General features: G+C 52.2%; 1 protein-coding gene across 3 annotated transcripts in view; it reads left to right on the top strand.

The window, feature by feature from the left end:
• The window catches only part of STXBP1 (syntaxin binding protein 1), a 71,798-nt gene extending 60,023 nt beyond the window's left edge, over window positions 1-11,775 (top strand). For 2 of the 3 annotated variants that reach the window (XM_032635829.1, XM_032635830.1), the window contains 2 exons: window positions 2,090-2,244; window positions 9,804-11,775. In XM_032635829.1, coding sequence (XP_032491720.1) covers window positions 2,090-2,244; window positions 9,804-9,886 — 238 coding nt within the window. In that variant the 3' untranslated portion in view covers window positions 9,887-11,775. Of the gene's footprint in view, window positions 1-2,089; window positions 2,245-3,878; window positions 4,005-9,803 lie in introns of all 3 variants that reach the window. The other variant, XM_032635831.1, reaches the window with a different exon arrangement.
• Window positions 11,776-17,392: the final 5,617 nt, after the last annotated feature.

The following is a 17,392-nucleotide window of genomic DNA, read 5'->3' as shown; positions in this document are numbered from 1 at the left end:
TAGAGCCACATTTCTCAGATTCATCCTTGATGGAAACATAGATGATGGAAACGTGGATGCCTTGGGTCTGTTGGGTTTCTGCCACGTACCTGGTGATGCTCAGACGTTTCTCAGCTTGGAGATGTGAGCAGACAGCAATCCATGCTTCCATCTCTGGGTTCTCCAGCCCTCTGTGTTTTCTTGGCCACCCATGAGGCCTTGTGCATATGTTTTCGAAAGCTCTTCCTCTTGTTCACCACCTTGCCATGTTCATCCAGAAGCTTTTCCTGCTATGCTCTGCAGGCCACATCTCCACGGCCAGTCCCTGGGACTCTCAACACTAGGCACACATTTTGCCTCCAGAATCTCTTCTCTGCCTCCCTCGTGTGTGTGGCCCAGGCTCCCAGGGTAACACTTTTCAATACATGTGCCTCTACTATACTAGTACTTTGCCCGCCCGTCTTCTCTCTCCACCGCCCCCCCCCACCCTTCTGTCGTCACTCTCAGGCCTGCATGATGCCACTGGAGGCCAAATGTTTATTGCCAGCGTTGGAGTGAAATACAAAATCCCACACAGTACCACAGCCAGGCTGGCTGACAACGGCAGACAAACATGATTGCACAGGCAAAAAAAAGTGACTGTGAGGTCCTCTGGGCTGGCCTTTGTGATGTGGAAAGTGGCTTTAATGCTGTCCTAAGTCAGGAAGAAGGGTAAAGATTCCACTGTTCAGAGAAGACTTGCTCTCCTCGTTCTGTTTCAAATTTATCCGAATTTAATTGATAATTTAGATGACATGGACAAATGCATTTTATAAATTGCAAAAATTGACAATTAAAAAATAGAAACTCAGTGACCCCTATTAACTTTTTAGTTACTTTTAAAACTTCCACAAAAGAAATTCCCAACCAAATGGATGCAATGGTGAATTCTTCTGGTATTTTATGAAGAAACCACTCAACATTAACACATTTGCAGATAACAGAAAGAGAGAAGAAACTTTCCCACTTATTTTATGAGTACATGATCCTAAAAGCAAATCTGAAAATGGCATTAAATAAAACTTCCCTCAAGCACAGAGAGGCAAATGTTATAGATAAAATATTAGCAAACTAAACCCAGTGGCATATACAAGGAGCAATGCATCTTGCTGAAGGGTTTGAGGAAATGCAAGGCTGATTTAACACTTTAAAATCCTCAATGTAATTCTCCACACAAGAAAAAATATATATGATCTTCTTAAGAGATGGCCCCTCATTTTGTTTTGATTTTTGTTTTGTTTTCCCCATTTTCTTAGCCTGGAAGCAACCAATTTCTCATTGTTTCCAAGGACAAGGTGAAGGCCCATTGAGGGAAGCCGGGGCCAGGAGTGGGGGGGGGCACCTGGGGAACTGTCCTGCCACTGAGATGCCTGTCGTTCAGGAGGCAGCTCCGTGTCACCTCCTCCAGGAAGCCTTCCTCAGTGATGCCCAGTCGGCACTTGAAGTCCCTCCCCCGTGTTTGTTCCCACCGCACTGAGCTCCTCTCCTTGGGGCGCGATACAGACCCCCATCCTCCCGCCACCCTCCTCGCCCCACCCACCCCAGTTAAGCCTGAGCTCTTGGTTGGCAAGAGCCGCATGTCACTCAGGTCAGCTCCTCGGTGCTGGGGCGGCCCCAGCCCAGTGAGGCGCCTGGTGCACATCTGTCCAGTGAATCAATGTGCCGGCTACAGACAGGCCCTGGACTCTGTGGTTCCTGCTCCCTCCAGCAGAGTGTCCCAGACAAGCCCAGAACTGTACAACTCGGGGGAGACACCAGGACCACCATCATGTGGGTGAAGCTGCTGAATGTCCAGCTTTAAAGCCGACCTGAACCCGTCTGTTGCCTGCATGACGGGGTCACAGCACAGGCGCTCATAGTGATTCTTCTCCCGGCAGCCAAAGTGCTTGATAATTTGCACTGCAGTTCAGTTCAGCCAACACTCGCTAAGCGTCTACTCTGTTTCGGTCACTGGTGTACAGAACGAGTGTGTAACACGTCACGGAGGTATGAAGTATGAATGCTGTGGATGTAGATAAACATGAGTAATATCTTTCTCTCTCCCTCTCCCTCCCCCTCTCTCCTGCCCCAGCGCCCGCTATGGGCACTGGCATAAGAATAAGGCCCCAGGGGAGTACCGCAGTGGTCCTCGCCTCATCATCTTCATCCTGGGGGGCGTGAGCCTGAATGAGATGCGTTGTGCTTACGAGGTGACCCAAGCCAACGGAAAGTGGGAAGTGCTCATAGGTGAGTGGGGTGTGTTTTCTAGAGGGAAGGGACCGCTTCACTGCACTTGGACTCCATTCCATGCTTTGGTGTTTCATTCTGTCTTCGGTTCTCTGTTGCCCCTGAAAAACTTAAGTCCCTAGACATGTTTGTGGACGGCAGATGCTGAAGAGCGAAGGGTTCCTTCCTCATGTCTGCACTGTGTCTCTTGACGAGTGGCAGCCCCATGTGGTGGGAAGAGCCTGGTCACAGATTCCAAGAGACCCAGGCTGATATTCCTGCTCTGCCACTGCCACGTGGGTCACCTCGAAAGTGCCTCTCCTCTCCACGCTGTTATTTCCTTACCCACGAAAATGGGGTTAAGAGCACCCACTTACAGCCTGCACTAGGCCTGGTGCTGGCCCGGGGCTGGGGGGTGGGGGGTAGGGTGGTGTCAGTTTCCTGGCCTCCAGCCTCACGTCCAGAAGACGCTCAGTGAACGGACGGTAAATGATTACCGGCTCCTTTACTTGTCAGTTGGAGACGCACAGACGAGGAGTGAGAGCAGATACTGCCTGAAACATACTGGCCTGACTCCTGCGCTCTGCTGAGGGTGCCCCCAGCCAGTTCCTGCTACTTCAGGGTCTGTCATACCCCTTCTGGTTATTTCCTGCTGGCTTTCCAGAAGAAAGGAAGCAACTTATAAGAGCTGACTTAAGGCAGGAGGAGAAGATTTTTCTCCTTTTTCATGCCTACAGGAGCTTCTCCAGTTTCTCGGCTGGAAGAGGAAGAGTGAGCTGAGAAAAATCTTGCTTTCTCCAGACGCCTTCCTTTTGTCCCATCTTGTCCTTAACAAAATGGAGTTGCACCTGCCCAGAGTACCTCTTAACATTGATTGGCAAGAGGTGATCAGCACCTACTGCCCTGGCTGGGCCCCGCCCGGGCCCCGCCCTTGCCCCGATCTCAATAAGATGTGTCAGTTTTATACCTCCACTTTGGGGGGACCAAGGCGCAGTGCCCCCCAAGCTCTCAGAGTGAGCAGGTTCTGCAGACCAGTCCATGTGGCCGTTCCTGGGTGTATCAAGATGGAGCTGGCACTGTCTTCACAACCTGCCTTCCAGATACCACCATTCATTGGGGAGCTCGCACCTCCCCCTCCCCTCCCCACTCCCTGAAGCCTCCCCTGTCTGGTCACCGTTTCTCTCTGTGTTCTTTCCTTTCTGGTTACGTGGGCCCCTGTGCCAGAGCTCTCGGTGTTCCCTGCTTGCATACGTGTTGCATGAGCGTGTTGGCTACCTCTCTGCTGAAACACAGCTTTCCTGGGCAGAAGCCGTCACAGCCAGGCTTCGCTGTAACCCCCTCTTCCACGCTGGCCCGACCCGAGGTTCCCTGTTGGGAGGTGGAGACCCGGGGAGACAGGATCGCCCCTGCGGATCGGTGGAGAGGCCTGGTGCAGACCGCTGACGCCCGCTGTGTGGCCCCGCCCGCTCTGTGCATGCCGGGCGTCCTCGTGGCCCATGTGCGCATGCGCCGCGTGTGCACGGCGTGTGCTCCGCGCGTGCGCGTGCGTCTCGCTCTCTCGTACCTCATTGGCTGCATAAAACGTAGGCCTAAGTTGGCATGTTCCGGTAACGTACCTTTGTTCAAGCAGTCAGCCGGCCTCTGTTCTCCCGCAGGTTCTACTCATATTCTCACTCCCACCAAATTTCTCATGGACCTGAGACACCCCGACTTCCGGGAGTCCTCTAGGGTATCTTTTGAGGATCAGGCTCCAACAATGGAGTGAGAGCCAAAGAAACAAAGTAAAAGCAGCTTATTACAGAAAAGAAACTCTTCCACTCTGAAGGGTTTTCTTTGATTTATTCCGTCACTCTCTTTATTTTTCCCTTTTCCGTTTATTATTTATTTGATTTCTTTTAACGAGAAAATGCTTGCAGTTCTTAACACCGATTGAAAATGTGTCCGATGCTGCCCTCACCAACCCTACCCTGAGCCCCACTGGGCTCCAGCTTGACAGCTCGCTCATGCCTTGGGTTACCTGTCGCCCAGTCAGACAGCTGCAGCCCTCTGGGCTTTAGACCAGAAACAATCACAACTGCTGTGCACAGTCCTCCAGAGGGAGCTGGACGTGGAGGGATGCCACAGGCGCTGTGCCCCAGCCTGCTGGTCCCGGGGTGAAGTTGTGGGCACAAGGCAGAGAACACCAGGCAGCCTCCAGGTTGTGATGTGGTGTGGGAACTTGAGAGTGAGACCAACAGGTGTTCAGGGGACAGTCCTGTCCAAGGCAGAACTCCAGTGGAGATGCCAGTTGGCACACGATCATGAGGAAAGCTTGGCAGAGGGCGTTAGGGTAGACTCCCAGTTAGTGGTAGTTAGATATGTCAATACCTTTTTCCCAGGACAGACATTTATCCTGAGGAACAATTTCTAAGGGGTGATGGGGTCATAAGCCACCTTGTACATGGTGAACTCCAGCCACCGGTGGAAAGAGCTCATGTCTCCCGTTCCTCTGGGAAAAACAGCACTTAACAGTCATTTGCTCTTTCAGTAATTGTTTTTTATTTAAATTCTCCTGTGGATCCTTTCGAGAGTTGAGAATCATACCCCTCTCTCCCATTGGAGTTTCCTGGTCAGATTGAGAGCCTTTGGGTAGAAATCTGTTCTCCACGCTATGTGCTGTTTATATTTTTTAATTTTTTTTTTTTTTTTTGCGGTACACGGACCTCTCACTGTTGTGGCCTCTCCCGTTGCGGAGCACAGGCTCCGGACGCGCAGGCTCAGCGGCCATGGCTTACGGGCCCAGCCGCTCCGTGGCATGTGGGATCCTCCCGGACCGGGGCGCGAACCCGCGTCCCCTGCATCGGCAGGCGGACTCTCAACCACTGCGCCACCAGGGAAGCCCCATGTACTGTTTTTAAAGAGCGTCTTCTCTCCCACCATGCTCGTGCCTTTATCTCAGTTACCCGGGAACCCATTGTCAGTTTGGCAGATTACCCAGGTTTTGTTCTTGTCCTCATTCCTTCCTCTCTCTTTCCACCCTTCTTTTGTGCTGGAAATCTCCCCTGACCTGTTCAGATGGCAGGCTGACCCTGAAGACCTCACTGCACCATTAGTCATTCTTTAGTTTCATTACACATTCTGTGATGAGGCCACGTCTTGTGTCCCTGACTTCCTCTACTCTGCTGAGGATGCACCCTAGAAATGTCCCCGCCCCCACCCCGCGCTGAAACGTGGCCCTGTGAGTTACAGAGTGTGAGTCGCCTGTCAGTGAGCAGTGGACAGGCATGGACTCTAGCCTCAGCTTGGCCACAAGCACCTGTGTGACTGGGGGAGGTGGTTCCCACTGGGTCACAGCACACAGAACACAGGGAGGCTGGATGGCAGGGCCCGAGGCTGCTCGGGCCCTGTAATGCAGTCGTTCAGTTGGTGGCTTAAACCAGGCAGCACTCTGGCACACTCTCTGGCGACCCTTGGGGGAATGGACATCAGAACCCTGGCTGGGTAACACCAGAAGTGTGCTTGTTTTTTTAAAGAGAATAAGCTCCATCCACGAAGGGCTTGCTCTAAAGGTCTGCACCGGAGGCTGTGCTGTTTAGCTCCTCTTTCTTCGCCTGGGCCGGAGATAGCTGCCCCAGGGCAGTAGGGAGATGAGAGGCAGCAAGTGGTCGTGAGTCAGGACAGCGGGGCTGGCTGTGGCCCCGGCTACCTGCCATCCTGCCCAGGCTGCCTTCACCCTAGAAAGCGAGGCCACTGGGTGGTCAATAAAAGTGACTTAAAAAAACAGCCGTTGTTCAGCAGCACCTTGGTAGGTTCGTAATCAGAGGCATCTGGTTCTCGTGCAGATGGCAGGTAGGTGGACGGCATCTGCTGCAAGATGTATTTCGAGGCTTCTCAAAGGACAAGTGAGCAATGACAGACCACTTGCAGAGTCAGAAAGAATCACAAACCCAGATCCCAGGGGCTCCTGCTAGGATTCATTCTGGGATTCCCTGCTTTGGAAGATGCCTCTTCTTTGCACACTCCTTCCTCTGTTTTATGTTCAATCGACAGAGAGGCCTCAGCTGCCATCAGAGCAGAGCGAGCACGAACAGACTCTGGCTGTTTGCTCCTGGCTTCTGAAATGCTTTGTTGAACAGTGTTGGATTTTAGAGAGTTCAGTTAAGAAAAAGTGAGGCACAAAGCCCTCATACCAGGGAGGTCAGAAAGCAGGTGAGCCTTCCGACTTGCCCACTTCTGTTGCGATTGTCCAGGTGACCAAAGCTGAGGACACTGCAGGGCGTTAGCGAGGCTGGGTGGTCTCCTCCCCCACATTGGTGTTTGCAGGAACTTAGCTTTTAAGGGATGGGTTTCCCCTGCTCAGCAGTGAATGAGCGTCTGCCGTGGGCCCTGTGTGGGTACCAGTGCTGTGCTCCATCCTCCTGGCCCCGCTCTCTCCTCCCGGCCCCTCTCTGTCCTGGAGCCGAGGCTGGCTCCCCAGGGCTGGGCTGAAGGGAGTGGGCATGGATAACTGAAGTGCACAGATGCCACCAAGCCTTGGCTCAGTGTCCACTAATCAATCCATCATTTCTCTCAACTGTCTAAGAAATGAAATCTCTTTTATTTTTTTCTTTTGCGGTACGCGGGCCTCTCACTGTTGTGGCCTCTCCTGTTGCGGAGCACAGGCTCTGGACGCACAGGCTCAGCGGCCATGGCTCACAGGCCCAGCCGCTCCGTGGCATGTGGGATCTTCCCGGACTGGGGCGCGAACCCGTGTCCCCTGCATTGGCAGGCGGACTCTCAACCACTGCGCCACCAGGGAAGCCCCAAAATGAAATCTTTTGATTAGATCTTCACCTCGGTGCTCTAGGTGGTTTATGTTAAAAGTACTGACCATTAGGGAATGTCCAGGAGGCCTCAGGAACTGATGAAAGGGTGCCGAAAGGCTGGCTTAGACCTATTACAGAGCACTTAACATGGGAGAGTTTTTTTTTTTTTATTATGTTGAGTACTTTGCTTTATTCTAGATCGGGGTCAGATAAGTTTCATTTTTCAGTGGGACTCAGATTTGAATCTGAACGCAGAGCTGATCCAATGCCCAGCTGCTTTTTCAGCGTTCCCTTACACATCCCCTCCTGGGGCAGGAAGCCACAGGGCCCCCAGAATTGAGAGCAGTGGCATGGCTTCTGGGCCTGGCTGTGCCACCGACACGCCTCACCATGCTGGGCGTCTTGGATGTGGGTGGGCAAGACCACTGTCTTCCACGTCTGGCAAGATCATCAAACTCACCTGGGCTGCTCTTAAATATCCAGTTTAAACCTGTCGTTCACCGGTACTGCCCTCAGTAGTCTGAGTCAGCAGGACTGTTTCAGCCAAAGCCAGGAACAGCTCGACCAGCTGATCTGTGGGAACTCCTGTGGTTCTCAGGCGCCGTCCGTGAGGAAGGAAGGACTTTGTCCTGGCGGAGGTCAGTGTGTCTGGCCCCCAGCTTTGACAGTCTGGATGACTTTGTTTTGGAGACCACCGTTCACGGTTCAGTGTTGCAGTTATGTAGAATAAGAGGGACCCTCAGAGCAGTAGAACCCACTTGCTGTTCTAGAGGGCCTACATGGTCAGCCACCTGTGGGTTCAAGTGAGAACATTTGCAATGTTTGTGGTGGTGAAAAGCTTGACCAGGGTATTGAAGCGATACAGCTGATTGTGTGGCAAGAATTGGCCCTCAGGTGATTTGGATTAACACCAGCCGGTCTGCATCCTTTAAAGAGACCAGGTATTGATAGTTAGGGCCCAGGGCCGGAACTGTTGCCTGATACTGTTGGTCCTGGAAGTTTTCTGCTTTCGGTCAAAGATTGGGAACACCAGATGGTCAGCAATCAGATAATATCCGGAAGTTCTGAAGCGTGGATTCCTTCACCTCCTTCTGGCCTCCCTCCAAGTCCTGAATCTGCGCATAAGCAAGGGTAGGGGACACCTTGGGATAGGCATCTGCTCAGAGGCCTTTTGGCTGCAAGGGAGGACGTTAGGGACAGTTTCTCTGGAACATGCATTGCCTTAGCCTAGGTAGCCCCCAAGCTAATCCCCCGCACGGAGTTCCCAGCAGCTGTCTTTCAGGTATAGGCACTCAGACTGCTGCATCGAGTTGAGATTTGGAAGGCTTTCATTCTGCCAGTGGTTCTGGTCAGAATTTGGTAACGTTTATCCCTGTTTCCTCATTTGTGGAGCAGCCTGTGACCTTTAGGACTAGTAGAAAGATAAGGTCACAGAAATGAGTGTCTTCGGGGGAGAGGGGGACACACTGCTGAAACCGGTGTCACATTTGCCAAAGGAGCCTCGAGTCTGCAGAATGAGTCAGCTTTGGGCGCAGGGGCTGGCGCAGGCTGCACTCTCAGGGCCTCCCACTCCGCACCTCGGGGAAGCAGCTGGGGACTGGTTCCTCACTCAGCAGGCCCTGGGGGGGGCTGGGGCTTGAGCTGCAGAGAACAGGATGTTGAGAAGCCTCTCACACCAGAGAGGGCTTCACCAGTGTTCTGGTCTGGACTGACCAGGAAGGCTCCAGGCTGCAGTGCCAGCAGTCACAGGTCAGCTGAGCAAGTAGCGGTCAAAGGCATAGGGACCCAGGTATTTGGAATCACTCCCGACAAGCCAGCCAGAGCCTTCTTTTGCCTGCCCTCAGGGTGGAAAATCTGGCATCCCGTGGTTTCTGGTCCCCTCCTCATGTGAAGGCCCACTCACTTGGCCGCATCTCCAGGGAGGCACATTTTCAAGCACGGGTCTCTTTTGTTCAGTTCTTCTCTCCCACCGGGATCTCTTTCTTTGAAGCCTACTGCCGCATGCATGCAGGCCTCATGCTCACACGCCAGTCACTCCTGTTCTGTTTAAGTCCATGTCCAAACCACACGATCCATGCATCTTTTTTTACTGCACTTACGAGATCTCTCTCTCTCTCCTTATGAAAAAGGACTTCATTTTTTTTTTCTGTTTTCTTTTTGCAGTAGAAGTATATCTAATTCCATTAGCTTAAATTTTTTCAAGCATTTCTAACCTCTTACAATGCGCGGTCTCTGCAAGGTAAGGCCTCAGGTACCCCGGCCCTTCCCCCTTCACACCTGAGGTCCCTCCCACCACGCAGTCCCAGCCAGCGGGCTCCCGGAAGGCAGTGGCTTCCCCCAGGTGCTCTGCCCATCCTCTTCTTCCTCCCTACCTGCACCACTCTTACCACACACAGTCCCCGCTGCTAACCCCTGCCCCATTCCCAGCCTCTTCCCAGGCTGTGTGGTTTGGAACTTCTCTCCCTGGCTTCACCTTGAGTTCAGGAGAGAATTAGAAGTGCAGCTGCCCTGTCCCCTGGCAGATGGCAGCGCTGAGCACTGATGGAGAGGCGGGCTCCTTCCTTGGTACAGCCCGGGACCCTGCCCAAGCCAGAGGGTGTGTTCTGTTTATCCACAGCCCTCACGTGCCTCCCAGGCCTACTGTGACAAGGCCCCAAACCCCAGTCCCCAACCCCTCCCTGCATCTGGGTGGGGGAGGGGGAACAGCTACAGCTCTGGGGATAGAACAGGGCAGGAAAGGGGAAAGTGTTCGAAACCAGAGCTGGCAAGCTCACGGTCTTTTCTGCCTTCCTCCAGGATCCACGCACATTCTCACCCCACAGAAACTGCTGGACACGCTGAAGAAACTGAATAAAACAGACGAAGAAATAAGCAGTTAAAAAATAAGCCATGCCTCCAAAAAACGAACCCTCTCCCCAAAGTGCTCGCAGCCCTGACCACCGCTGACCGCCTCGGTTCCTTTGCTGACCCCCTTCTCCCTCCATCGCCTGCCCCAGCTCTGCACGCCTGGCCGGCACTGTCGCCAGCTGCGTTCTCGTGTTTGGTGATGCCCTCTTCTCGTTTGAAACAAAATAATGCATTGTGTTTTTTTAAAAAAAGAGTACCTTCTAGATGTATCCTGGAGATGTTCGGTGTGAGGGACGTGCTGCTGGAGGGCTTCTGAACTGCTTAGGACGATGAATGGACACCTGCTCCCCGTTGGTCATGATTTTATGACCTTGTACATAAGCCAGCGTGACGTGTGCACATTGCTTGCGTATGGGAAGGTACATGTTTGGGTGTTTTTAAAAACCCATTTGGGATTGTTCCCGTTCTTGTTGGGAATCACTGAGATGTCCGTTCTTGGAGTATTTTAAACTGAGGATTAATCTGTTATCTTCAGTTCCTACCCCTCAGTGCCAGCTCTCATCCAGATAAGCTTGGAAGTGAAGCTCAGGTGACATCTCGAGAGGTTTGAGCTGGAGTCGACCTCTGCTCTCCCCAGGGGGTTCATTCCCCCCCCTCCCCCGTGCTGGAGGTAGGGGCTGGGGGCGTCCACGGGAAGTCAGGCTGGGTGCCTGTCGTGGCTCCCTCCCTGGCCGCTGCCGCAGCGCTGTGATCCTGTTCTGTGGTCTGTCACTGTCCCCAGATGAGTGAGGAGCAAGCTCCCACCGGGGACCTGGGTCCCTTGGAGAAGCAGTCAGACCTGGTCCTTCAGACCAGACGCCATCTTTCCCCAGGCAATCACCCCCGACAGAGCTGCTCTCAGCAGGGGTCAGCCTGGGTAGAGCTCACGGGACAGGAGCGAACCAGAGCAGAGTGAGTTCCGCAGGCTCCTGGTCAGAGTCCCTTTCCTGTAGAGCACTGTCTGTGCCCCTGACACTTCAAACCACCTGAAGGTAGCCCAGTGGATTTATCCAGACCCTGATCCCACTCAGGTTATCCTTCGTTTAAGATACTTGCTAATACTTTATTTTGTGTAGTGTGGGGTCATATGTCGTCGTGCTTGTAAGAGAAAACGATCATTTTATTCTCTGTATAAAGACTAAAGACGTAGCTTATAAGGCTTAGCTCTGATGCAGACATTAAAGAAGCAAATGCAGGAAGGACGTCTCGTCGCCCTCAGGACTCAGCAGCTCGTTCTCCGGAAGGGAGCGCACTATTTGTTCTGCTGCTGTTGTGAACTATAATGACAGTGGAAGTCACAAAAATGTCCCGCGCCCACCCCCACCCACCCCCTTAGCCCCTGCAAACCGTGTGTGTAATATTACTGTCTTGTGGCATCGTCATTGCAAACGTGCTGTGTGCTAGTTCTTCCGCGGCCCTCACTTCCCTTTCAGATATACTCCTCACCAGCCCCGTTAGATGCATCGTGGCATTCTCTTCTCAAGGCTTTGAAATCTCCCCTTTGCACTCAGATTAGTTTTCAGGTCTGTCTCCCTTCCCCCCCTTACAAGGTCTCATTCCTTAGGACAGACTGTAGGGACCTGCCTTGGTTGTTTCTTCTTGTTACTGGCTTGTTTTGTCCCCTGCCCCTTGACCAAACGATCGATGCTCATGCTTCAGGACCTTGTTTGTCCTACATGTTGGTTTTCCTTTCTCCTGTTATTTATATAAAAATAATTTATCAAAAGGATATTTAAAAAAAAAAGCTAGTCTGTCTTGAAACTCGTTCACCTTGAAATGATCAGAATCTCAGTGTTTGAAAGTATTGAAGCACAAACATGTATCATCTCTGTACTGTTCTGTACTAAAGCACTCGAGTCTAATAAATAAATCAGCGCCCGTTCACGTGTCAGGGTGACTCCGCGGCCTGGTTTTACTTTGGGGAGCGTAAGGAGAAAACGCTTTGTCAGTGGTCCACTGGGGAGGAGCCCAGCCACCGCTGGCTGTGGCTCGGAGCCTTCCGGATCCATTCACTGTTACTTGCATTAGGATCTAGAGCTACCTGGAGTCTGGAGACAATCCATGAAGTGTGTACTACACTGCCTGAGACCAGGCAGTTCTTCCAGAGTCCTGTGTCTCTGTATATAGAATGTCTATCGCAGAGACAGCACGGCTCTGTCTTGGCAGGTGGCGCCCCACTCGAGCATTTGGTGCCAGTGCATTTCGGGCACGTGATGAGGTCATTTTATCTGTGTTACTGCTGTCCTCCTCCATTCCTGCCGCCACACCATCTAGCCTTCCGATGAACTTATTTCCAGATCTGAAAAGTGTATCCTGCCGGTCATGAAGCCTGTTGGTGACCTGGAGAGACTGTGATGAGTTTGGTCCCAGTGGGGAGGGGACCCTTAAGTTAGGGTTGGAGTCAGACTGGAAACCTGCTAGAATACTGGGCGCAGGGGTGTGGGGTTCTTTGTAGGATCTTCCGTTTCTACCCTTTTGTCCCCAGCCACCCTCATTCAAATTCTAATCTCCCTCATACTGTTAAGAAATCCAACACGTCAGGGCCAGTTGGTGGAAGGTGCATCTCCACAGCCAGGCTATTGTCTGGTGAGACTTGCCTTAAGGGAGGTAATGATGACATTTATTGAGTCCCTGCTCCTTGTCAGGCCCCCTTGTATACCTTGTCTTTTGGGTGGGTGCTCTCCCCATTTTACAGATGAAGGAGCTGAATGGAATTCCCTGGCGGTCCAGTGGTTAGGGCTCCACACTTCCACTGCAGGGGGCATGGGTTTGATCCCTGGTCGGGGAACTAAGATCCCGCGTGTCACAAAGCTCACTCCAGCAGGAAAGCATCAGACTCTCATCTTCTTAAATTAGTAGTTGCCTCACTGGTACCCAGAATGCATTGGAGTGAGATCCAAGATCAGAATTCTTCAATTCTAAATTGTTCTAAACTGAGTTTACATTAAAGCAAAGCCAGTACTGTCTGCTCCTTCTCCCCGGGGCCGTGTGTCCGCGCCAGGCCCACGGTCGTGGCTTGTTAGTCTCTCTGGCGCCTCTTTCCATTCCACCCCCTCACCACCACCACCCAGTGGCAAACAAGCATGGCCCTTTTTATGCTCCTGGAAGAAGTCCTGGTTTTCCTGTAACAGCACAAACGGAGCCTGCAGACCATTCCTCCAAAAAGGCTCCAGTAGTGTTAAATATTCTTGCGTGGGCCGGGTGTTCTGCAGCAAACCAAGGCATAGTAACTGGGCGATCCTGAACCAGGAGAGTCTGTGAGCTGCAGCCAGTCCCTCTGCCTTTCTGGAGTTTCAGGTCTAGGCTGTGGGTCTCAGCCAGACCCTGCTGAGGGGCCTGTACACCCACTCGGTGACCCCAGGCATTCGTTCCTGGGAGGCAGAATGGCGGAGTGACCAGGAGCACAGACCTCGGCATCAGGCCGGCCTGGGTCACATCCACCTGGGCCTCGTTCCACAAGACGGTGATGAGGGACTTGATCCCCTCCTGCGAGTGATGCCCGTGGAGGAACGGTGCTGAGCTGGCCCCACGGTGAGTACGGTAAGCGCTCGGTCAGTGTGGACGGCGTGATTCTGATCCTCAGCCAGGTCTGGGGAAAAAGAGTCAACACACACACTGGAAAAAGAAAACAATCAAATGTCCATCAACTGGAGGATGGATACATTGTTGTGTATTCAGTCAATGACTACTCTTAAGGCAGTTAAAAATGCATGACCTACACATAGCAACATGAGTAAACCTCAAAAACTTAATGTTGAGTGAACAAGTTACAGAACACATACAGAATGTGTGAGGTTTTTAAACCTCATAAAAAGTACTATAGAATACTTATGGATACCTATGATGTAACTGTAAAAACGTGCATGAGAATGGTAAATATACCAAAGTCAGGATATGGCTACCCATGAGGAGAGGATGGTTATGATTGTGTTGCCTTATAGCCCCAATCACACAATGAATCAGTGGCTTAAAAGTGCTTCATGGAATCAAAATCATATAGATAATAATTCTCATTGTAGTTAATGTATATTGAGCACTTATTATGTGCCAGACCTAAGTGTTTTATACGTATCTTGCTGAAGTTTCTCAACAACTCTAGGAGTTAGATGTCATTATTAACCCTACTAACACATGGGGAAGCAAAGGCACAAAGACAAAGGAACTTGGCCAAGGTTCCCCTGTTGGTACATGGCAGAGCCTAGATTTAAACAGGGTTGTCTGGGGACTTCCCTAGTGGTCCAGTGGGTAAGTCTCTGTGCTCCCCAGTGCAGGGGGCCTGGGTTCAATCCCTGGCCGGGGAAGTAGATCCCACATGCATGCCGCAATGAAGATCTCACATGCCGCAACTAAGAGCCAGTGCAGCCAAAATAAATAAATAAATGTTAAATGTTAAATGTTGGTAGTTGCTGAAAGTTCTAACCCTCTCATAAACTCAGGTATGTGGAAAGGGGCTTGTTATGAATAGCAAAAGACACTCCTTTCACTCAGGAAATTTCAAGGGTTTTAGGAGCCCTGTGCCAGAAATCCAGGGCAAAAAGTAAATATGTATATATACTTTATTATTACATATTATCATATTATTGTATGTAATACTATATATCACACAGCTGATAATGAAGTACGTCATTGCTCAAATACCACGACTCATTCTTGCAGAGATATTGTAGATTTTCATAAATGTTTCTGCATCTACTGTATGCCCTTAGAACAATTTCCAGACACTATTGTTTTTTAAATTTTTTATTGGAGTGTAGTTTATTTACAATGTGTTAGTTTCAGGTGTATAGCAAAGTGAATCAGCTATTCATATATGTATGTCCATTCTTTTTTAGATTCTTTTCCCATATAGGATATTACAGAATATTGAGTAGAGTTCCCTGTGCTATACAGTAAGTCCCTATTCGTTATCTATTTTATATATCGTAGTGTGTATATGTTAATCCCAATTTCCTAATTTATCCCTCCCCCCCTTTGCCTTTGGTAACCATAAGTTTGTTTTCTACATCTGGGACTCCTTCTGTTTTGTAAATAAGTTTATTTGTACCTCCAGACACTTTAAATGATTGTTTCTTTCTTAAAAAATAATCTTCACCAATTAAATTGTGGTTTTGCAGGGGGGAGGGTCCATCGAGCTCCTTTACTGTGCCATTCCAAACTCCCACCCAGGCTGCAGGCTGTCTTACTCAGTTAATAGATATTTACTGAGCGTCTACTATGTACCAGCCTTCACCCTAGGCTCTGGGGATGTAGCCACGAATGAGACTGGGTCCTCGTGAGCTTACACTAGTGGTGGGTGGTATTATATCACACACACACACACACACACACACACACACACCCTGAATGAATGAATCGCTCATGTTGTGTGCTCCATAGAGGTGGGCAAGGCTTCAGGCAGTCTCCCTCGGGGCTGGGCTTCCTCTCTGCAGAACCTCCTAGAGGCGGCAAAGCCCCCAGTCCACAGGCCACTGCCCTGGGCTAACGCTGCAGTCTGCTGGCCTTTGTGCGCCGTACCCACTCCTATCAGAAGACCTGGCTGCTGGAGCGGCTGCCGGACTTTGCGGTCTGGCAGCTCCAGCAGTTCCAGGCCACCAACACCAGTTCCCAAGCAGGACACAGAAGCAGTCATGAGAAAGTGTCCCAGGGGAAGAGGACGAGTCTGGGGTCCCAGAATACGGAGCTTTGGGAAGGCTCTCCAAACAAGCCCCAGAAAGGGATATCCTTGGACCTGGAGCATCTCCTTCCCCACCCCACCATCTGGAAGGCTGGCCTGGAAGCCCTACTGGTCACTCTTGCCATGTGAGTGCAGTGCATTTATAAGCCTGGCCCCGGCGACCCCCAGGGGCGACTCTGGTGCTAACAAAGGAGGGGGTACAGGTCTCAAAGCTGACGCCTTCTGTGGGCTCCAGGCAGCCTGAGGGGGCTGCTGGTCATGCTGTCCCACTGGGCTGGGGACCCAGAGCTAACTCCTGAGATGTGCTTCAGGTAAAAGAAGGAAGAAACCTGAGAGGCGTGACGAGGAAGGGCACTGGGGTGGCACCATGGAGGAGCTTTGCCTGGGCTGGGCTCCTCTGGGGCCCCCCATGCCCTGCTCAGGTGGGGGAAGGGCGGTGTCCAGCCGGAGTTGGGGGCATTGCTTTGGGCTAGAGGGGCAGGCCCCCTGCTGGCCCCAGGTCTCGGGCGCTGGGCCAGGTCAGTCTCTCTCTGGGGCTTCGGTGTCGCCCCGTCTGCAGTCCCAGGACTCGCTGCACTGTTGTGAGTCTGTGCAAAGGCTGAAGCCCATGCACAAGTGTGGCAGCCCTCCCAGGGCTGCCCCAGCCTGCAGGGAACAGATATTCTGGGAAAGACAGACCACCACAGGCTGGGGGTACTGCGATGTTGGAAATCCCGGAGGCTGCTCCACACAGAGCAGGCTGGAGCTTCACCCACCTGCTCCGCTGATGGCAACATCAGCTGCCGCTTATTAAGCGCCTACTGCATCCCTGGGCCAGATCCCCGCACCATGTACTTCACATACAAGGTCACTTTCAGTCCACAACGTGGTCTCCCTATTTTACAGCTCAGTGAGGTCAGGGCCATTGGCCCAAGATGTAAGACGTCTCTTACATGGGATGTGAGAAACAGTACCCGAACTGGAGCCTGCTTTAACCAACAACCGCTGCAGCCTGCCTCACTGCCAAACACCCACCTCCGCGTCTCCCTGCACCCATCCCAAGCATCCCACTGTTTACAAGATCTGGCTGCTCAAACCATCCCCAGCTGCTGAAGTAACACTGAGCTGCCCCTTGTCCAGCCATCCAACTGTTAGGGAGGGGCAGCAGCCATCTCTTGCTCAGTGCTGAGCCTTTGCCGAGCCCTGGGACAACAGGGATAGACAGGACCCGGCCACTGTCCCAGGGAGTGCCTCGGCTCACGAGCGCTGGGTGGACACAGCAGGCATGCAGGCGTGGCTGGCTGGAGATGAGGGCCAGGAGAAGTAGCCTGAAGGGGCCAGAGCCTGGTTGGGGCACATGGCTGCCAGCTAGGGCATCTGCCAACCAGTCACCGACTGCCCTCCTGACCCAGGATGCTGCCACCCCAGACCAAAGCTACAGAACGGGCTTTTGTTTGCCAGGGTCAGCATGGGCGCACTTCCCCTGAGCTTTGTGGAAAATTGAACCAGCCTCTGGACTGGGACTTCTTGGGACCCCAGCATGGGAGCCTCTGATAGAAAACATCCAGTTCTTACCATACTGCCTCTCCACCCGGCTTTGGGTGAACTGAGAGAATGATTTTTTTGTTTGTTTGTGTTTTGTTTTCTTTGCGGTACGCGGGCCTCTCACTGCTGTGGCCTCTCTCGTTGTGGAGCACAGGCTCAGCGGCCATGGCTCACGGGCCCAGCCGTTCTGCGGCATGTGGGATGTGGGATGTGGGATGTGGGATCTTCCTGGACCGGGGCACGAACCCGTGTCCCCTGCATCGGCAGGCGGACTCTCAACCACTGCGCCACCAGGGAAGCC

Source organism: Phocoena sinus, chromosome 6 (assembly GCF_008692025.1).
Source record: "Phocoena sinus isolate mPhoSin1 chromosome 6, mPhoSin1.pri, whole genome shotgun sequence".
In the NCBI taxonomy this organism is placed as follows: domain Eukaryota; kingdom Metazoa; phylum Chordata; class Mammalia; order Artiodactyla; family Phocoenidae; genus Phocoena; species Phocoena sinus.
The sequence above is the reverse complement of the archived record's forward strand: the minus strand, read 5'-3'. Positions and strand labels throughout refer to the sequence as shown.